Source organism: Bos indicus x Bos taurus, chromosome 1 (assembly GCF_003369695.1).
Source record: "Bos indicus x Bos taurus breed Angus x Brahman F1 hybrid chromosome 1, Bos_hybrid_MaternalHap_v2.0, whole genome shotgun sequence".
Taxonomy (NCBI): Eukaryota; Metazoa; Chordata; class Mammalia; order Artiodactyla; family Bovidae; genus Bos; species Bos indicus x Bos taurus.
Genome location: NC_040076.1, coordinates 156,648,128 through 156,670,828, shown reverse-complemented (window position 1 = coordinate 156,670,828; position 22,701 = coordinate 156,648,128). Strand labels below are relative to the sequence as shown.

The window sequence follows — 22,701 nt, the reverse complement described above, 5'->3', positions numbered from 1 at the left end:
CTCTGATCACGGGGACCTCAAGGCTTCCCCCAGACTGCTCTGTCGCCATGGGAGGGAGGGAGACCATCCCCATCAGACCCATGTCTACTGAGTCCAGAGATGGCTCCTCGGGGGCTGATGGGCAGGATTAGGGGCTTCCCAGAATTAGTGGTGAAGAACTCACCCATCATTGCAAGAGACATTACATAGCATGATCCCTGGGTCAGGAAGATCCCCTGGAGGAGGGCATGGCTACCCACTCCAGTGTTCTTGCCTGGACAATCCCATGGACAGAGGAACCTGGCGGGCCACAGTCCATGGGGTTGTAAAGAGTCAGACACGACTGAAGCGACTGAGCACAAAAGCATGCACAAGCGAATTAAACAGATTCACCAAGGTGCCCAAAGTCAACCGCACATCATGCAAAACCCAGATACACTTCACTCTAACTGAAAAGCTAAACTACTTACTGAACTCATATTTAACCAAGGACTCACTCACTACTGAAGGAAAAAAACTCAGTCTTTTCCAAAGAAACCTTTTGATGCAAATCAGTTCACTTCAATGAGCCAAAAGTGTATTTTCTTGAAGAGATACGCCTCTATACTACAACGCACAAATCTACAACAGTTAATTCAGCCACAGAACTCATAACAGAGTCAGTGCTATTGAAAGTTTTGATATATGTTCCCTAATTTGTCTTCCCAGTAAAGTCCGTGGCAGTCCACCACATGAGCGCTGAGACAGAGCCCTCCCCACACTGGCTAACAGTGGAGACTCTGCTCACGACCAGCCTTTTGAAAACCAAAGTCCCCCACTGCTGTGATCTGCACTCACGGGAACGCCCCTGGAATCGTTTCCCGTGTTCCTGGCCACTCGGGTTTGTTCTTTTGCTTGCTACCTATTCAGGTCCTCTGCCTGCTTTTCTAGGATGGGGGTCTTTTTCTGTCTGTCCTCCCAGATTCGTTGGGGTTTTTGTGTGTTGGTTTGTGGTTTGATTATGTAGGAATTTCACATTTTTCAGAAAGTCAAATCTGTGTCTGGCATTTCTTCAAGGTCTTGCTTGCAAAGGTGTTTCCCGTAGAATCAAAAGATGAAAAAAATGTATTTTCTCCCAGCTTTTAACAGGTTTAGTCTTAAAATTGAAAACATTGCTCTACCAAAACATCAGTATCATAAAAGACAAAAAGAGGGAGGGTGGTGGGAGGAGGAGCTGGTCCACATCAGAGCAGACGGGAGAGGCGTGCACTGACACTGTGACTTGTAACAAGAAACACACGTTTGGTCTTCTTCGCAAAGTGCTCCGTGCACTGACACTGTGACTTGTAACAAGAAACACACGTTTGGTCTTCTTCGCAAAGTGCTCCGAAAACTCCTGGAATTGCACAAATGATGGCAACAATAAAGCGAAACGAGTGTCTGTTGTTGTTCATAAAGACCATTCCAGCCACACCTGCGTTTCCGTGAGTGGCTTTTGCAAAGCCCCAAGGATGGGGACTGCGGGCAGGGGAAGCACACAGAGAGGAGAGGGTTGGAACCCCCACCTCGGGAGGGGAGAGGGCCTGGAGGCTGAGCTAATCACTACCGGCCAATGCTCTGACCACCATGCCTAAGAGGCCTCCGTCAAACCCTGAACTGAGGGGCTCCGGGAGGGGAAGCCAAGAGGTGCTGGGAGGCGGCCCGCTTGGAGATGTGGAGGTGCTCTGTGCACCCCACCCTGCTCCAGGCTTCTCCTCCACCGCTGTTCCTGACTTGTATCCTTTTATGAAAAAACCAGAAATCTAGTGACTGCTTTCCTGAGTTCTGTGAGCCACTACGCAAAGTTATCAAAGCCCAGGAGTAGGAACCTCCAGTTTACAGCTGGCCAGTGGGAAAGACGGGTGATGACCTGAATTTGGGATCAGCATCTGAAGGGGGTGCAGACCCCGGCCCCTGTGGGGTCTGCGCTAATCACAGGCAGGTAGTGCTGGAATTAAGTTGCCGGACGCCAAACATCGGGGTTTGCTGGAGAGCTGAGTAGAAAAGCCTGTGCATCTGCTGTCAGAAGCGTCTGCAAGTGCTGAGGAGAGGAGACTCACTGCCTGATTTTCACGTGACAACTACATACAGATGTGATCCTAGCCTGCTGGGTGCTTAATGGAGAGGAAAAAACGCTCTAAAAGACATTTTTGGGTCAACTCTAAAATTGGAACACAAGCAAGCACTAGATGAAGTATTACATCAATGCTAATATTTACTGAAGTTGGTAACTAAACTGAGGTTATGTAAAAGAATATACGGGAATCCCCTGGCAGTCCAGAGGTTGTGGCAGGGGGTGGGGGGTGGGGGGGCGGCGGCGGCTGGGCAATGAGGATCCTGCAAGCTGTGCAGCACAGGCAAAAAAGTAACAAAAACCTTTTTATAAGAAAGAATATCCTGATTTTTAGAAAATATATACTTAAGTATTTTAAGAGGAAAAAGCCATGATATAAATGCATCTTATTCTCACATGATCCAGAAAAAGTATAATACATACAAATAGACACATACACACACAGACTCACGTGTGATATGTGAGTGTGGGCGTGTGCACACACATATGAGAGTACAGGACAGAGCAAACAGGGCAAAATGTTACCAACAGGTACATCTGGGCAAAAGATACATGGGATGTTCCTTGTTACTATTCTCACCACTTTTCTGTAAGCTTGAAAACATTTCCAAAGAAAAGTTTTTTAAAAAAAATCTTTCTTCCACCTGGAATTTGATAGTCAAACCTAAAGGACCCTGCTTTCATTTCAAACCGTCGTCCGAAAACCGTCGTCCGAAAAATCTTTCTTCCACCTGGAATTTGATAGTCAAACCTAAAGGACCCTGCTTTCATTTCAAACCGTCGTCCGAGATCCTGGCACAAAGCATCCACATAATTACCCAAGAAGGACCAACCCCCAACTTGGGGCAGGCTCACTTCCAGCAGTGGTGTCCCTGCAGCGTCCACCACGCAGAGGGCGAGAGGCGCATCCAGGGCGGCAGGCTGACCACCGTGCGTCTCCCTGGCAGGGCGGTGGTCACGGTGCAGTAGGTCAGAACGCAGACGCCAGGGGGCCACAGCCACCCGCTAGGGACCCCAGCGCCGCGCCTCGCCGAACGGGCCGTGACCTTCGCGCCTCCAGCCCTGGCCCCCAGTAAGCACCTCCTCCTCTCGGGACAGCCCGGTCCTCGGGCCCTGCGGCGGGGCCACAGCACGGCTCGTTCCTCTGGACCGGACAGAAAGCAAGCGGCACGGCATCTGGGGGATGCGCAAGCTGCTCAAATACGTATTCGGTTCCTGGAAATCTGAGGTCAAGGCTAGAAGAGATCAAATGAAGTCCTTCAATGACAGCTTCCGACCACACGCAAAAGTCTCCTAATTTAAAAGTAGTTTCCTGTAACAGAAAAGAATCCGCAACACTATAGAGATGGATGGATAGATGGGTAGGCAGGTAGAGGGACAACTGAATCACTCTGCTGTACACCTAAACTAGCACAACGTGGTAAGCCTTCATAGTCAAATACTTCAGTAAAAAAAAAAATTTTAATGAAAGAATTTAAAAAATAAAAGTGGTTTCATCTTCAGTAACCTCACATCTGGAATGGAGAAAAAGGGTCATTTAAGAGTAAGAACCCTCTAGAGAGCTCAATCCAAAGGAATATGTGAACCATGTCAGTGGGTGTGTGTGTGTGTGTGTGTGTGTGTGTGTCAGGCATTGCAACCCCATGGACTGGAGCCTGTCAGGCTCCTCTGCCCATGGAATTCTCCAGGGAAGCATACTGGAGTGGCTTGCCATTCTCTGCTCTAAGGGATTTTCCTGACCCAGGGACCAAATCCACATCTCCTGCATTGCAGATGGATTCTTTACCAGCTGAACCACCGGGGAAACCCAAGAACCACATTTAACCACATTTAAATATTCTAGCAACCACGTTAACATTTTCTAACAATAGGTGTTCAAAGAACATGTTAATTAAAACTATCTGGCCAAACCGCACAGTCTGCAGGATCTTTGCCCCCCGACCAGGGGCTGAACTTCTGCCCCCTGCAGTGCAAGCAGGCAGCCAACCTCTGGAGCACCAAGGAAGCCCCTAGGAACCACTTTTACAAAGGTAAAAAGAAACAGGTGAAGTCAATTGTAATACACTGTATCTAACCTGCTGCTGCTGCTGAGTCGCTTCAGCCATGTCCCACTCTGTGCCACCCCACAGATGGCAGCCCACCAGGCTCTGCCGTCCCTGGGATTCTCCAGGCAAGAACACTGGAGTGGGTTGCCATTTCCTTCTCCAATGCATGAAAGTGAAAAGTGAAAGTGAAGTCGCTCAGTCCTATCCGACTCTTAGCGACCCCATGGACTGCAGCCTACCAGGCTCTTCCGTCCATGGGGACACCAAATTATCTCAATGCATACTCAATATTAAAATATTTTAAATTCTTTTCTCATATTAAGTCTTCAAGATTGGTTTGCATTCTCCACAGGCAGCACATTTCAACTGGAACAGCCACCTTTCAAGTCTGGTCATCAGTCACACATGGCTAGCAGCTACCACTCGGCATAGATCAGGTACCGATCATGAACCATAAAAACCCTTCTGTGAATAAACGCCACCAGCCATCTTTTTAGTGGCCGTGAACGCAATGGATATTTTAGCAAAAATCCAGTGATACCCAAGGAACTAAACATACCAGGAACTAGGGAAAAACTCAATCCCCTTCATGTCAGTTGAGTTGAGTTCAGTTGCTCAGTCGTTTCCAACTCTTTGCAACCCCATGAACCGCAGGATGCCAGGCCTCCCTGTCCATCACCAACTCCCAGAGTCCACCCAAACCCATGTCCATCGAGTCAGTGATGCCATCCAACCATCTCAGCCTTTGTCGTCCCCTTCTCCTCTTGCCCTCAATCCTTCCCAGCATCAGCGTCTTTTCAAATGAGTCAGCTCTTCACATCAGGTGGCCAAAGTATTGGAGTTTCAGCTTCAACATCAGTCCTTCCAATGAACACCCAGGACCGATCTCCTTTAGGATGGGCTGGTTGGATCTCCTCCCAGTCCAAGGGACTCTCAAGAGTCTTCTCCAACACCACAGTTCAAAAGCATCAATTCTTTGGCACTCAGCTTTCTTTATAGTCCAACTCTCCCATCCATACATGACCATTGGAAAAACCATTGCCTTGACGAGACAGACCTTTGTTGGCAAAGTAATGTCTCTGCTTTTGAATATGCTATCTAGGTTAATCATAACTTTCCTTCCAAGGAGTAAGCATCTTTTAATTTCATGGCTGCAATCACCATCTGCAGTGATTTTGGAGCCCAGAAAAATAAACTCAGCCACTGTTTCCCATCTATTTGCCACGAAGTGATGGGACAGGATGCCATGATCTTAGTATTCTGAATGTTGACCTTTAAGCCAACTTTTTCACTCTCTTCTTTCACTTTCATCAAGAGGCTCTTTAGTTCCTCTTCACTTGCTGCCATAAGGGTGGTGTCATCTGCATATATGAAGTTATTGCGATTTCTCCCAGCAATCTTGATTCCAGCTTGTGCTTCCTCCAGCCCAGCGTTTCTCATGATGTACTCTGCATATAAGTTAAATAAGCAGGGTGACAATGTACAGCCTTGATGTACTCCTTTTCCTATTTGGAACCAGTCTGTTGTTCCATGTCCATTTCTAACTGTTGCTTCCTGACCTGCATACAGGTTTCTCAAGAGGCAGGTCAGGTGGTCTGGTATTCCCATCTCCTTTAGAATTTTCCACAGTTTATTGTGATCCACACAGTCAAAGGCTTTGGCATAGTCAACAAAGCAGAAACTGATGTTTTTTTGGAACTCTCTTGCTTTTTCGATGATCCAACTGATGTTGGCAATTTGATCTCTGGCTCCTCTGCCTTTTCTAAAACCAGCTTGAACGTCTGGAAGTTCACGGGCACGTATTGCTGAAGCCTGGCTTGGAGAATTTTGAGCACTACTTTACTAGCATGTGAGATGAGTGCAGTTGTGCGGTAGTTTGAGCATTCTTTGGCATTGCCTTGCTTTGGGATTGGAATGAAAACTGACCTTTTCCAGTCCTGTGGCCACTGCTGAGTTTTCCAAATTTGCTGAAATATTGAGTGCAGCACTTTCACAGCATCATCTTTCAGGATTTGAAATAGCTCAACTGGAATTCCATCACCTCCACTAGCTTTGTTCGTAGTGATGCTTCCTAAGGCCCACTTGATTTCGCATTCCAGGATGTCTGGCTCTAGGTGAGTGATCACATCATCGTGATTATCTGGGTCGTGAAGATCTTTTTTGTACAGTTCTTCTGTGTGTTCTTGCCATTTCTTCTTAATATCTTCTGCTTCTGTTAGGTCCCTACCATTTCTGTCCTTTATGGAGCCCATCTTTGCATGAAATATTCCCTTGGTATCTCTAATTTTCTTGAAGAGATCTCTAGTCTTTCCCAGTCTGTTGTTTTCCTCTATTTCTTTCCATTGATTGCTGAGGAAGGTTTTCTTATCTCTCCTTGCTATTCTTTGGAACTCTGCATTTAAATGGGAATATCTTTCCTTTTCTCCTTTGCCTTTAGCTTCTCTTCTTTTCTCAGCTATTTGTAAGGCCTCCTCAGACAACCATTTTGCTTTTTCGCATTTCTTTTTCTTGGGGATGGTCTTGATTCCTGTCTCCTGTACAATGTCATGAACCTCCATCCATAGTTCTTCAGGCACTCTATCAGATCTAGTCCCTTAAATCTATTTCTCACTTCCACTGTATAATTGTAAGGGATTTGATTTAGGTCATACCTGAATGGTCTAGTGGTTTTCTCCACTTTCTTCAATTTCAGTCTGAATTTGACAATAAGGAGTTCATGATCCGAGCCACAGTCAGCTCCTGGTCTTGTTTTGCCTTCATGTCCGTCCAGCACAGAAAAGCAACAATGGTTAGAGGACCACAGTTAAACGAGGTGAGCACTGCTGCAGTGCAGCGACAGGGAGGTCTGGATTCTCTGTACCAAGGGCTGGGTTAGCCAGGACACAGAGGCGAGTCAGGCTCCCCTGCGAGGAAGGACGGAAGGTCAAGGCCAGCGCTGTGCGCCTCCACATGCAAGGCAGAGGGGAGGACGGGCCGGCAGGCACCTTACCCTCACACACTCAGCCCAGGGGGCTCCGTCCTGAGAGGAACAGGCGCCCAGTGGGCTGAAGCAGAAGAGCATGCCCGGATTTGACTGCGAGGACACGACTGACCACGCACACGCACGCCTGTGTGGGAAGCCAGGTGTGCAAGAAGAGACTCAGCTCCCGGTGCTGCAGCAGGTGTGAGCACAGGACCGGCTGGTGCGAGGGGCGCTCAGAGCAATCCCCCAGGACTTCAGGACCCCGGGGGCTCAGAGAGATCCCCCAGGACTTCAGGACCCCAGGCGCTCAGAGCAATCCCAGGACTTCAGGACCCTGGGGCTCAGAGCAATCCCCCAGGACTTCAGGACCCCGGGGGCTCAAAGCAATCCCAGGACTTCAGGACCTCAGGGTGCTGGGAAAGTAATGATATACCAAGTGAGCACAAAATGCTACCAGCTTTATCCCTGAATCCTGCCACAGACTCACAGCTCCCGACAACTCTGAGGCCATGGAGAAAGCGTACAGAAAAACAGGGGCCCCTTCCCGAGAGGAATAAGCAGACTTGGTCCAGGTAGCTGTGTCTGTGTCTGGCTGGGCCCCACATGTCAGTCACGTGGCATCTGCTAGGGACACGTGTACACAAGGCCCGGGGTACCAGGTGGTGTGGGGCTCGCGATGTGGTGGGAACACAGAGGAGGGCTTGGTCCCCTGTGATTCCAGGCAGGACCCTGTGAGGCTCCCGGGCAGGAGAGCCTTCCCGTGTCCCCATCTCTTGCTTACAGGAACAGGTTTCATTCCTCCTCTATGACCTTCCAGAAATTCCAAACAGCAGGTTCAAACAGCTGCTAGTCAGGGAAGGGAGGGGATGCGAGGCAAGGGAGGAGCAGTCAGAAAGAAGGCGGCCTGGAGGCAGGGTCCCGGGACCCCTCACGCGGTACACAGCAGTGACTCTGAGCGGCTTTCAGCTATGAAACCCCCACCACGTGGGAGAAGTTAGGTGTTTGCTGCCCGTAAGCATGCAGACCCCAGAGCAGCTGGAACAAGGCTTTTGATGGCAACTCCCGATGACCTCGCCACCAACCAATCGGAAGAAGGTCCTCCAGCTGATGGATCCCTCTGAACCATTACTGTAAAACTTCGCGCTACCTGCCAGGTGGAAACACACAGTTTTTAGGGCATTAGCCTGCTGTGTCCCCTTTTGCCTGACAAATCAATAAAGCTATTCTCTGCTACTTCACCCAAAACTCTTTCCAAAATTTCCAAAATCTCCAAATCTCCAAAAGTTTCCGAGATTTAATTTGATGTTGGTGTACAAACGCCAGATCAGCTTCAACAGTCCATTAGAAAGACACAGGTGGTAAGCTACGCGGTGAGATGCTTCATGCTGCTCAAGAAACAAGTCTGGTGTAACTGTTAATGCTGGTCTTTACTTTGCTTGGAAGTTTCTACCGTAAACAAGCAGGTAAACAGAGATAACCACAAGTGAAAGTGGAAGTCACTCAGTCGTGTCCGACTCTTTGCAACCCCATGGACTACACGGTCCATGGAATTCTCCAGGCCAGAATACTGGAGTGGGCAGCCCTTCCCTTCTCCAGGGGATCTTCCCAGGGATCGAACCCAGGTCGAATAAACACCAATTTCCACTTTTTTGATGTTTAAATACATGTGTGTATCAGGAAAATCTGATGGCATTAACAGAACAATCAGGGGCTTCCCTGACGGCGCCGTGGTCTTCAGTCCTGGTCTGGGAGGACCGCACATACTGCAGGGTGACTGAGCTCAGGAGCCGCAACTACTGAGCCCTGCTCCAGAGATGGCGCTCGGCAACAGGAGACGCCACCCCAGTGCGAGGCCTGAGCGTCACAGCCGGAGAGGAGCCCCCGCTCGGGAACTGGAAAAAGGCCCACACGGCAAGGAAGACTCAGCTCAGCCAAAGATAAATAAATTAAAAAACAAAACAATAAGAAATCTCCATAAACCTGTAAAACATTATCACTACTCAAATTTAATAAGCAGTATGTCTCAGCACAGTTCACAACAACAGACTCCAAAAGACAACAAAAATCCCAGTTGTGTTGTGATCACAATGGGTGTTTCCTCGTGTCCTGGTCATAGAAGGAGGCTGCCACTTAAACAAGCAGTCCCAAAATAAGAAATTCTGATTAATACTAAAGTAAGGAGATGTGTTGGGCCAACCGAAGTGCTCTGTTAGGCTCCTTTGTCAAACTTTGGATGTAATTATAACAATCCCAAATATCAAATAACTTCAGAGAATGGAATAGAATGTTCTGGGCCTACGCCATCCAACAGAAATACAATGCTGACACACATGATTTTAAGTTTTCCAGTAGCAACATTAAAGAAAAAAGAAACAGGTGAGATTAAATTGAAGAATATTTATACATTTTATTAACCAAATATATCCAAAATATCATTTCACCATGTAATCAAAATTAATGAAATATCTCACTTTTTCTCATACAAAACCTTCAACATTTGGCCTGGATTTCACACCTACAGCTCATCTCAATTTGGAGCAGCTACAATTCAAATGCTCATTAGACAAATGCAGCAAGCTCCATTCTGTGGTGAAGATTCTAAACAGCAAAGTGGTTAGGGGGCAGGTAACCTGCCCAGCCAGGCCTAGAGTTGCTTCTAACTCCCGACCAAACGTTCTGTGTAATCAGACTGTGGGCCCTGCGATTTACACCCAGGAGACACAGAGAGTATCAAATTAAGGCAGGCCAAGGATGCCCGGGGTGCAAGTCACTGTCAAGAGACTGTGTGAAACCAGAGCTCACTGTCAAAAGAGCGTGTCTGGCTGAACCAAGGGACACCCAACAGCAAATCAACAGAGCAGACCCTATCAATCAGTAGGCCTGGATGCTTTGTTTTGACAAGTCTGAGAACATTACACGTATTGTAGGATCCAAATTCCCCAGGCTCAGAATAGTGACTGTGAAAACAGCATGGTGCACACAGATGGAAAGGTTTTGAAAATTCAAGCTTCCATGACACCCTGACCCTCTACACTGTTGTTAATACTTAAGAAGTAATCGGGGTGGACAAAAACCCGCCTGCCAATGCAGGGGAGCCGGGTTCGATCCCTGGCCTGGGAAGATCCTGCATGCAGCAGCAACCACTGCAGCCCGTGAGCCTAGAGCCCACGCTCTGCAACAGGAGAGGCTCCACAGTGGCAAGCCCACACTCTGCAGGCCAGCCCCGCTCAGCACAACTAGAGAGCCCGCACACAGCGATGAAGACCCAGCACCGCCAAAGACAAAGAAATCATAAAGAAAAAGAAGCAATCTGCAGGAATCAGAAAAGATGCCTTGCTTAAAAGAAAACACTCTGGCCCAAAAAAGGGAGAGAGGGAAACTGTCACATGTTAATCATTGTTAAAGCTGGGTGACGGATACAAGGCTCTTTATTATATTAAATGATCCTTCCTTCCTTTACGTATACATGAAAGTTTCCACAATAAGTTTTTTTAAAAAAAGGTAGGGAGGAGGGAGGGGGGCATAGCCCTCTTTCTAAAAGAGGAAGCTTCCTAGTGTCAGAGCCCTGACACCAGGACAAATAAACAGACTCCGGCATTCTGGTGATAATCCCAAGAGCACTTGAACATGTGCAGACGTTTCAATTTTAAGGAAGTGACCGAATGCGGAGCAGAAGGAAGGAAAGAGGGAAAATATTTTTTAAATGCCCACAACCCCAACGCCCTCAGAAAACCACTGTCAGCAGCAACTCAACATACACCCTCTGGACAATCCAGTCTGTTTACTGAAACGTGTATCACGGCCTCCGGCCTGATCATAGGCGATGTGCAGGGCTGCTCTCCAGGCGGCACCGCACCCCCCCCCCCCACCCCCCCCCCCCCCCCCCCCCCCCCCCCCCCCCCCCCGCTTCGGGAAGCGCCGCCTTCCAGGTGGTTCTCAGTGGGAGGGTCAAACTCTGGGCCGGGCAAGTGACGGATACTTGTATGACACAGCCCCTCCTCTGAAGACTTAAATCCCCAACCAGGGCAGGGCAGTGGCTGTTGTTCAGTCCCTGAGTGTGTCCCACTCTTTGCAACCCCAGGGACTGCAGCACACCCAGCTCCTGTCCTACACTACCTCCTGGAGTTCGCTCAGATTCCTGTCCGCCGAGTCGGTGATGCCATCCAACCATCTCATCCTCTGCTGCCCTCTCCTTTGGCCTTCAGTCTTTCCCAGCATCAGGGTCTTTCCCGATGAGTGGGCTCTTTGCATCAAGTGGCCAAACCACTGAAGCATCAGCATCAGTCCTTCCAATGAATATTTAGAGCTGATTTCCTTTAGACTTGACCAGTGTGATCTCCCTGCAGTTCAAGGGACTCTCAAGAGACTTCTCCAGGTAGTGGATGGGAATCATCCAGGGTCCTGGACAGAGGACTTTGAATTCCTGCAGCTGGGATCCCAGGACCCGACTGACTCCGAATTTCTCTGTCTCCAGCTTGTGAAAGCAACCAGTACCCTTCTTACAAACATGGTTTTCTCCTTTAAGCTGGACAGAGTTCCCATCCATTGTTTGAAGTAAAGAACTCCAACAAGAGGAATAACGAATTTTCCGCCAGGGACTGTGCTAAAATTTTGATTGGAGTTAATTCATTTACTCCTCAAACACGCCCATGAGGTAAATACTACCACTGACTCCATTTCAGAACTGAAAAACTAGAGATCCAGGCAAATTAAATATGTCCCAGCTTACAGCTACTGGTTGTTGAGCTGGGATTTGAACTTAGGCTGGTGGATCTTGCCATTTTGTCCAATATCATAAAACCTTCAATTAAGCTGCTTTCTAGCCTGCTTTTTTCATTAACTATATGTTAAGAATGTCTTTGCATGTTGGAAAATACATCTTTTGTTAATAGCCACAATCAGACTTTATTTTTTGGGGCTCCAAAATCACTGCAGATGGTGATTGCAGCCATGAAATTAAAAGATGCTTACTCCTTGGAAAGAAAGTTGTGGCCAACATAGATAGCATATTCAAAAGCAGAGACATTACTTTGCCAACAAAGGTCCGTCAAGGCTATGGTTTTTCCAGTGGTCATCTATGGATGTGAGAGTTGGACTGTGAAGAAAGCTGAGCGCCGAAGAATTGATGCTTTTGAACTGTGGTGTTGGAGAAGACTCTTGAGAGTCCCTTGGACTGCAAGGAGATCCAACCAGTCCATTCTGAAGGAGATCAGCCCTGGGATTTCTTTGGAAGGAATGATGCTAAAGCTGAAACTCCAGTACTTTGGCCACCTCATGCGAAGAGTTGACTCATTGGAAAAGACTGATGCTGGGAGGGATTGGGGGCAGGAGGAGAAGGGGACGACAGAGGATGAGATGGTTGGATGGCATCACTGACTCGATGGACGTGAGTTTGAGGGAACTCCGGGAGTTGGTGATGGACAGGGAGGCCTGGGGTGCTGCAATTCATGGGGTCGCAAAGAGTCGGACACGACTGAGCAACTGAACTGAACAGTGAATTTCATAATTCAACCAAGGACCTCTTTCATTGGGATATTTAGGTTGTTTTAGTTTTTCAGTATCATGAATACGGCTCTAATAGCTGCCCTTTTAATCTGAAGGCACATCCAATTTACAGTTAGGTTCACTTTCTGGCATGGGTTTGTCAGGTTAAAAAGGATGTGTACCCTTTTTCCCATTCTCAATTATGTATAGTACAGTACGGGTATTTGTTTTTACAGCTTGTTAAGAAATATAAAAGAGAACAAAGTCAGCTTTTCTTTGAGAAAGGCTGTTTCTGCCTTTGGGCATTCCTGTGTGCTCGGAAAGGAGACAATCTGCTCAGCTAAATAAGGAAGAAGACTCTGTTTTTAAATGTTAATTGGTGAAGGATAATAGGATTTCCCAATCAATACCAAGTCCAGTTCAAGTCCAGTGTTTGAGGAGCTCTATTGCGTCACATTCCCTGAGGCAATTCTAAAGGGCATCACTCAGGGATGACTGTGGAAAAGGTGAGTTACAAGCAAAGACGGTCCTGTGACTCTTGGCCTCTTTGCTTTGCACTGGCTGCTTCAAGAGCCAGAAGAGACACCAGTTAAATCAACACGGTGATGTGACTGTAGGTGCATTTACACCTCCCATGAGACTGAGTGTCTCCAGTTCCTTTCCTCAGGTCACTCTGGTGTGGTAACTGAGTTTCTCCAGTTCCTTTTCTCAGGCCACTCTGGTGTGGTAACTGAGTGTCTCCAGTTCCTTTCCTCAGGTCACTCTGGTGTGGTAACTTCCTGAGGAGATCGCACTATTTCCTACTTTGTTCTATACAGACTGAAACCCTCTCTAGCTGAACACACAATCACACTTCAAACTAGACCTAACTGCTGGCTAACGAAGGCTGATGCTCCATCTGAGATGAGCGGGAAGCTTGAGAGAAAGATGATGGCTAAGAGCACCCACCCCTCACAAGGGGGCAGGTGGAAAAGATAAAAGTATATTAGGCTGTGTGGCCGGGGCGCCATTCTTCGGGAGACCGGATGACTGAAGGCAGAAAAGTATGGACAACAGTCCAGGATCCCTTGTGAATCTGAATTTGAATATCTAGGGAAAACTACTCAGTAACCTTTATCCACTCAGACAGAATATAATTTAAAAAGAAAATGTTTGTCCTAAAACTAGTATCAGGACACAGACTATATTACCACAGTCCTGGTAACTAACTCGGCAGAGTCTGGCTAGGCTGACAGTGATTAGCTTGCAGGGACAGATAAGAACGTTGAAAGGGAAGAGACAAGTAAATATTTACCAAACACAATTCCAAGGAAGAAAAGAGATAGCAGACCCAGGAAATTAAAGAATATGAAGATAAAATGAAGCACTCCCAGAAAGTTCAGGGAATCAGAAAAGAATTAAAAAAAAAAATCAGAGTGAATCAGGACATGCTACGTATTATCCTAACTAGTTCAGCGGCCACGTTTTGTCCCATTTGGCAATCCCCTGCCCCGCCCCCGTCAGCGGTCAGCCCAGCTCTTGGGAAAAGTGAGCGGAGACAAAGAGGGATGAAAGCGGCTGTGGAGAATGCGAAGAATCCGCTCGCAGGACACACAGTGCGAGCCCGGATCCCAGAAGATGCCGCGCGCCAGATGGGCTAAGCCCGAGTGTCACAACTCCTGAGCCCAACAGCTGAAGCCCATCCAGAGGAGCCGCCAGATGGGAAGCCCTCTCGAACCGCGATCAGAGAGCAGGCTCTGCTTGCCACAGCTCAAGAAAAGCCTGAGCCGCAGCGAAGACCCGGCACAGGCGATAAATTCAAGAAAAAGAAGAATGAGGGCACACGGGGCATGATTCGCCTCCCACGAGAAGCCTCCCAGCAGCACCAGGAGGTTCAGGGGTCGTGTTGCGGCCTCCTCAGAGGCGAGGTGTACAAGTCTGGCTAACCCGCCGAGCCCAGCAGGGCAGAGTCTCAGGGGACACCGCTGGTCTCCCGGAGGTGCGGGACTCACCGAGGGCATGGCTGCAGCTCCGGCAGGACTCCGTCAGGCTGACGATGATCTGCTGCAGGTCGGCTCTGGGGGGCGTGGGCGAAGGATTGGGGTTTTTCCAGCCATTGCATTTACAAGATTCCTCTGCCTAAAAAACGAATAAAGAAAGAAACAAAATTATATACCAGACAGCAAGGAACTGAACGTTTTACACATAAGTAACACACACCAGTCACAGGACAGCAACCTTCCCACTCCTGACTTATTATGTTCTCTGTATTAGCAGGAAACAAAAGCAGAAAAAAATGCAAAGAGGGTGTGTGACTCAGACATATTATTTTGTCGTTGCTTTTTGGGTTTTGGTTTCTTTTCCGCTGATCCTGCCTCACAAAGAGAGGACTGTGCCCTCCGCTCTGGTACCACAGCCCCCAGCGAGCATCTACAGAGTCCATCCATCAAGCTTTCCGAAGGGAAAAGCCAGACTCCTGAGGTCCCCGCAACACGTGGGGCTCCGGCGACAGCTCTGCCCAAGGGACTGACGGGGTCAGCGACCCCGGGGCCACAGGAGGAACACAGCAGGTTAGGACGCCTCGCTGGCTCCTCCCTGTCCCTCACCAGCTCCTCCCACTCCCCCGCGGGCTCCTCCCACTCCCTCGCCGGTTCCTCCCATTCCCCCCGCGGGCTCCTCCCACTCCCCCCGCGGGCTCCTCCCACTCCCTCACCAGCCCCTCCCACTCCCCCGCGGGCTCCTCCCACTCCCTCACCAGCCCCTCCCACTCCCCCGCGGGCTCCTCCCACTCCCTCGCCGGCTCCTCCCACCCCCCGGCTCCTCCCACCCCCCCCCCGCGGGCTCCTCCCACTCCCTCGCCGGCTCCTCCCACTCCCTCACCAGCTCCTCCCACTCCCCCGCGGGCTCCTCCCACTCCCTTGCCGGCTCCTCCCAGTCCCCCGTGGGCCCTGAGCTGTACACAGGGAGAGGGTTCTCTGTGGAGGCCGCGAGTTCTCCCTCCCAAGAATCTCCCCGGTCTCCCACGCCAGAGCACTTTTTAGTAACGCTTGACAGCATCTTTCTTAAACTTTTCCCACTTTGCACATTTCCCCACCTTCTTAGAAAACAGCAAAAATGCTCAAGTGTTTCTGTGATGACCTGGGTTATAAAGCTGAGGACAAGAGTGGAAAGGTATCGATTATTCCCGATTATTCTACCGAGTACCACTCTGGGTCTTCACCGGTCATAAGGTGTGGAGGGAAACGTGGAAAGCTTGTACTGAATGACTCCAACCTTTACTCCATTCAGTGACTCTATCCTTGACCACGCCAGCCCTCTCTTATTGAAAGCTTGAAATCTTCTATGGCTCAGAAATCAAAAATACGAATTGCTAAAACAACATGAAACACAGGCTGATTCACTCTGGGTAAGAGCCTTCTGTGTACACCATCCAACACAGGAGTCACAAGTGGCTACCGGGCCCCTGCACTGTGGTCTGTGCACACTGAAACACTGGAGATGCAAGGTACACAACAGACTTAGAAGACTGGAGCAGAAACAACCTCGACAGCTTTCATATTCGTTACATGCTGAAATGTCAATATTTTAGATACAGGGAGTTAAGAGATATTAAAATCCATTTGGCCAGTTTCTTTTTTCTTTTTTAACGTGGCTACTGCTGCTGCTAAGTCACTTCAGTCGTGTCCGACTCTGTGCGACCCCATAGACAGCAGACCACCAGACTCCGCTGTCCCTGGGATTCTCCAGGCAAGAACACTGGAGTGGGTTGCCATTTCCTTCTCCAATGCATGAAAGTGAAAAGTGAAAGTGAAGTCGCTCAGTCATGTCCGACTCTTCGAGACCCCATGGACTGCAGCCTACCAGGCTCCTCCATCCATGGGATTTCCAGGCAAGGGGACTGGAGTGGGGTGCCATTGCCTTCTCCGAAATGTGGCTACAGAACATTTAAAATCACACACGTGGTTCACACTACATTTCTCCTGGACAGTACTGGCCTTTAAATAAACTGCAATAGATTTTTGTACTTGGGCTTTGTTAGCTCTTTCGTCCCCTCAGACGTCTTTTTTCCCAGGTTTGGATCTCCCAGCCCCACCTCTGCCCCTCCCCCCCAGCCCCTGGTGTACCAGATGGCTGAAGTTAACAGAAGTCTGAAAATTTCAGAACGGCTGCTGCCTTGACCTCACACAGAAAATTCTCCAAGATACGAATAGTTTCTGAAGTGTGTGCATGTAGAGGAGAGTAAGAAAAGAAAGAATAAACTGGTGAGGCAGGAAGGGTCAAGATGCAATAAGAAAAACCTGCGTTTGATGGTAAGCCCTTCCCCGTGGGCGCGTGGAACCTGGCAGGCCCCACCTGGCTGCTCCTCACAGTGAGGATGGGCTGAGGAAGGACCTTCCACCAGCGACCCCAGCAAAGCAGCCCCCAGTGCCTAGCTCTAGGGACCCTCTTCGGTCTGGCCAGGCACCAGGCAGGGCCTACCGTTACCCACATGCTCTGATACTAATCTAAACCAGGCCCTGAAATCCTCTGAGGAAAGCCATCTGCCTCTTAGAGACACAGTCTCCAAAGCCATGTTCCTGAGGTGATGTTCATGAGAGTCTGCTCCCCAGAAAGCACCCTACAATCTCGAGAGCTGGGGGGAGACGATGACAAAAGAAGCCACTGGAGGAGGGCGTGCCAGACCTGAAAGGAGAAACCTGGAGTCGGGAGAACTACATCCCAAGCCAAGGACTCACGACAGGCACCGAGGGTCTACTCTCTGCCGGCTACGTTTGCCGGGTATGGAAGGAGCCAAGGAGACCCTGCCGGGCCCGGGGGAGCAGCCGCGGGGGCGCTGGGGACGGCGGACGGGCAGCACAGGTGAGCACAGCGCACAGGCTGTCAGAGAGGGGTGGTGCTGGGAGAGAAAGACAGACGGCGGGTCACGAAGGTCTGGGAACAGAGACGTCAAACGTACGGTTTTAGCCGGGACTTTTAGAGACGGGGGCATTTAAGCAAAGGTTTGATGATGAAGCTCGCTGGCACAAGAGCATCCCAGGAAGAAGGAACAACCTGTGCAAAGGCAACCATGCCTGGTTTGCTCAACAGAGTGCAGCGGCCAGGGCGGGTGGAGCTCAGGGCGGAAAGCGGAGAGCTGCAGGGGGACCCCACAGGGAAGGCCTCCTGAGAACGACAACACGCCAGCCTGTTTACTCGTCTCTTCTCTTCCTCTCAAGGAGGGTCCTCCGGGCTTCAAACAGGGATGGAGACAGAACACAGGGCTTGAGGCTGGGTGTCTGCAAACATTTTCTTTCTCTTTCACTCTTTCCTTTAGTCATTAGGGCCAACCATCCCCACTCTCTTTTTTTCCTTAAATAGCAATCATGGGGGTGCAGGGAGGGGGGAATCCACCCACTTTCCTGTCACTAATCTGTATCAGTAAATCGTCTTACTTCCTTCTGCTTTTAACTTCCAGTCCAGGATAACGATGCTCTTATCACACGGGGAAACACATTAACAACAAATACGACCCAGCATTTATAAATCTCTGATACCTGGACAGAAAGGAAGGCCCACCAAGAGACCGCAGCATGCTCCCTGAACTGTCATAAAGATGCCAAGCTGCCAGTCAAGGGTTTCCTGACTTAGCAATGCCGAGGGCTTGTGTTGGGTGTGGGGTCAAGCGGATAATGACAGAAGTGCACTGTCCTCAGTCTGCCTCAGCGACCTCTGCAGCTTTTGACAGACACGATGGATTTTTGCCTGGTCACAAAAGTAACCCCAGCCGCAGTCTGCTTCACGGGCAGGCCGGCCCCGGGAAGGAAGTACCGAGGCAGGAGCTCCGTGTGCACCAGAATTAAAGCCACCAAAGGCCGCATCTGTCACTCCAGACACTCAGAGAGATGCTGACCTAGTTAGGCATGAGGGTCCTCATTACGAGGACGCGGGGGAGGCCGCCAACAGGCCTGATCAACTCGGTTCCCTCCACGGCTAAGAGGACAGCCATCAGCCCAAGACAGCACTTTCTGCGGCAAAAATCTGAGTCCACAGGTAAGAAAGCCCGTGGCCGTGCCTGGGATGGGGCCTCCCTGCAGCTCCTCCCACGGCACGCAGACGGCACAGCTCACGAGCCCCGGCTACGGGCGGGCTCCCTGCGCTTGGAGGGCGGGGGGCGACATGCACAGGGAGGAGAGGGGAAAGGAGGCAAACCCTGAGCCTCTCCTGCTCCTCACGTGCCGTGTACTCACTGTTCAAATCCTGGGCACCTTCTGCGCATCCCTCACATCACAAGCCTGGATGCTGAGACACCAGAACCCTCTCTTCACAGGAGATGAAGATGCAGCCCAGTGGCGTTCGGCCTTAAGAAGCCCTGGAGTCACTGGAGAACTTCCTCAGAGAAGTAAAGTGGCGTTTGGGAGTGCGGGCAGCGCCAGAGGGAAGCAGGCCTCCGTCTTCTCTAAGCGAATGATTAAATTCTCCCAGACTGGATCTTCCCGCAGCCAAGTCCCAGGAACGGGATCTTCCTTCAGGATATGCTTCCTCCGAGCCTGAAGGCGCGCAGAAGGCAGGGATAGAGCCAGCGGGGAGGCAGGGGGAAGGCAGGACCGCGCTCCGCGCCAGAGGCTGGCAGGAACCTGGGGAAGGCGGAGCGCGTCCGGGAGGACTCAGCCGCTTCCCCGCGGCCCCCGGCATCTGCCCCGGACCAGCCCATAGCAGCGACGGGGCAAGGAATGTGTTTGCCAGCCAAGTGTTTCATCCTGGGCTTAGGTTGGCAGACAGGCGGCAGGGGACAGCACACAGTAGCAAAGCTCTGTCAGGAGGGTGGGCCTGGAGCGATGTAAAGGCAATTTCAAATCTTTGTATGAACCTGGGGTAAACCCCTTAACCTTAAGCTTCCTAATCTACGAAAGGAGCACAAAATATCCATCCCGCAAGGCTGTTAGAGGCACTAAGGAATGAAGGTGGGTAGGCGCTGAGTGGATGGAAGTGGTAATGAAGATGCTTGCTGGTAACATGCTAGGAGAGCCCTGTTAGGTGAAGGATTAGCTGAAACCAGAGCTCTCTAAGTCCTGATCAGCTATGACAGTTAACACTTTAAAGCAAGGACCTGAAGAGGATGCAACCAGTGAAAGTAGCTTGAAGATACTGGTCCCGACCACTGTGGAATCACAGCACTTACTGAACCAAAGACTGGTCAGCTTACAAATGAAAAGTGACGTTCCTCACGTACATGATCAACAATCCCATTCCTGGGCATGAATCTGGAGAAAACTAATTTAAAAGATACATGCAAACTAACACAACATTGTTAAGCAATTATCCTCTAATTAAAAAAAAAAGTTATTCCTAACTTGAAGTCACTTGCTCAGTATTAAACAACAAAAAAGATATATGCATCCCAACATTCACTGCAACACTATTTACAATAGCCGAGATATGGAAGCACTTTAAATGTCCATCGACAGAAGAATGGATAAAAAAAGATGTGGTACATGTGCACAATACACACTGGAAGGGCTGGAGCTGGAGCTCCAATACTTTGGCCACCTGACTCATTGGAAAAGACCCTGATGCTGGCAAAGATTGAGGGCAGGAGGAGAAGGGGACGACAGAAGATGAGATGGTTGGATGGCATCACTGACTCGATGGACATGAGTTTGAGTAAACTCTGGGAGATGGTGAAGGACGGAGGCCTGGCGTGCTGCAGTCCATGGGGTCGCAAAGAGTCAGACACGACTGACCGAGAGAACAAAAACAAGCATACACGATGGAATGTTAGCCATAAAAAAGAAAGAATACCATTTGCAACAACATTGATAGACCTAGAGATTGTCATACTGAGTAAAGTAAGTCAGAGACACATAAATACCATATGATATCACTTATATGTGGAATCTTAAAAAAAAAGGTACAAATGAACTTATTTACAAAACAGAGATAGAGTTACAGATGTAGACAACAAACTTACTGTTCCCAGCAGGGGAAGCGGGGAGGGATAAACTGGGAGACTGGGATTGACATCTACACACACTACATATGAAGCAGTAACTAACGAGCACCTCCTGAATAGCACAGGGATCTACTCAACACCCTCTAATGACTCTATGGGGAAAGAATCTTTTAAATGTGTGAAGATATATATATGTAACTGATTCACCTTGCTTACACCTACAACAATATTATTTATCAACTATACTTCATTTTTTAATGGTTTAAAAAAAATAAGGCTAAATATTTGTGCTGACAAGGAAGCTCTCTAGGTCCTAGTAAATGGCAGCAAAGACAAGCCCACAGAATAACACGGAGCAGAATTTGATGTGTGTTTGTTAAATGCATAAGCAATTTCAAATGTAGGAATGCGGATATGCAGAGGAACTAGAAAGATACACACTTTGAGGGGGGGTGAAAGTTGGGGAGGGGAAGGGACATTCGCTTTGTATTCTGTATTCTTCTCTGGAGTTCATATTCATGGGCTGATTGCTGATTTTCTTTAACATTGATTCCTCTGAACGAAAAAACGTAATTCCAGAGAGATTCCAACAACAGTAACAGGCTCAGTACACAGAGAGGGTAGAAACCACATCCTTATCATAAACCACGTGTAAGAATTCCAGGATCCAACACCCTTGTCCCTGTGCTGCTGCTTATAAGCCCCCTCCCCTCACTGAGGTTCAAGCCAAGACAGGAACAAGCTTCCAGTTCTTGGAGAAAGGATATGGATTTTCAGAGATAAAAATCTTAACCTCAGGATTGCAACAGACTTAGAGTCCGGAAGTTAAAAGTTGATGCCTCTTCTTAATATCACAGAAGACTGCCATGTTCTTGGGGGCCTGAGAAGTGGGTGGGTCATGAACCTCACAGCAGGGAGAGTCCTCCCAAGACCCTTGCGTTCCCCGTACTCAATAAAAGGCTACACCCCCCACATTGAAGCCACTTGTGACAGAAGAGCTTAATAAATTACACAACAAGAAACTCCAATGATTTAGAAAGTAACTGAATAAAAGACTTTTCTTTCAAAATTGGCTAACCCTGCTTCCTCCGCTGAGTCTTGGGAACCCAGTAGCTTTTACAAAGTAGGTTTTTGTTTCTTTTGTTCAGAAGGACTGAGACTTTTCCCAAATAAACAGAAAAATTCCATGAAAACTAAGAGAAGGGTGGAGGGAGGGAGGACAGAGAAACCCTGAAGTGGGAAAGCTGTGTCAGCCACGTGCAGGGCTCCAGACCACTCTGAGGCCCGCGGGCAAGACCAAGGTGAGCCGCGTTGTCAGATCCGCGTTGTCAGAGACTGAGTGTCAAAGGCGGGGAAAGAATGCTAAACTATCGAATTAGGAATTCTTTTCCACTAACTCCATGTTATAATGATATTTTAGAATATTAGGTAAAACATTAAAACTAATGAAAGTGTTTTCTTTCCATTTTTTATGTGGTGAATACTTGTCCCCAAAGATTATGACCACCCAGAACATCACAAAGGGACTTTGTCTGGACATGGGGTTACTTAAGGGTCTTGAGACAAAATTAGCCTAGTTTAGACCGGGCCTTAAAACCAATAAGTGGTATTTCTGTAAGAGAAAGGAGAGGGAGATCTGGACCCCAAGTCACTCACACATATGGAAGACGCCCTGTGGAGACAGGGGCAGAGACTGGAGAGGAGAATCTATAAAACCAAGAGAGAACTTCCCCAGTGGTTCAGGGATTAACAACCCACTCTGCAATGCAGGGAACACGGGTCGATCCCTGGTCCTGGCCAAGGCTGCCAGGAGCCACCAGATGCTAGGAAGACCCAGGAAGGATTCTTCCCAGACCCTTCAGAGCCCTGCCCTGCTGACACCTTGATTTCAGACCTCTGGCCTCCAAAACTGAATTAAAGGAACTTCCTGATAATGTTTGTGATCATTTTTTATGGCATTTCGAGAAAATTAATGCAAGTGGCATAAAACAGATAAGAACCTGCTGTGTAAAAAAAAAAAAAAAGAACCTGCTGTGTAACACAGGAAACGCCACTCAGTACTCTGTAATGACCTACATGAGAAAAGACTCTAAAACAGAGTGGATGTATGTACACACATGACCGATTCGCTTTGCTGTACACCTGATGCTAACACAACATTGTAAACAAACTCTAGTAAAAAGTTTAAGAATACAAGTGGCTATTAGGAAATGTTAAGTTACAGACATGT

The 22,701-nt window shown here is 48.9% G+C and overlaps 1 protein-coding gene across 2 annotated transcripts in view; it reads right to left on the bottom strand.

Annotated features, from left to right (window-relative positions):
- KAT2B (lysine acetyltransferase 2B) overlaps window positions 1-22,701 on the bottom strand; it is a 97,610-nt gene that overhangs the window by 57,117 nt on the left and 17,792 nt on the right. Inside the window, exons 1-2 of one of the 2 annotated variants that reach the window (XM_027549788.1) lie at window positions 18,769-18,896; window positions 14,554-14,680 (exon numbers count right to left, since the gene is read on the bottom strand). Coding sequence is in view for 1 of the 2 variants with exons in the window: in XM_027549779.1 (XP_027405580.1) it covers window positions 14,554-14,680 (127 nt within the window). In the remaining variant the exon portion in view is untranslated. Of the gene's footprint in view, window positions 1-14,553; window positions 14,681-18,768; window positions 18,897-22,701 lie in introns of those variants that run through there. The other variant, XM_027549779.1, reaches the window with a different exon arrangement.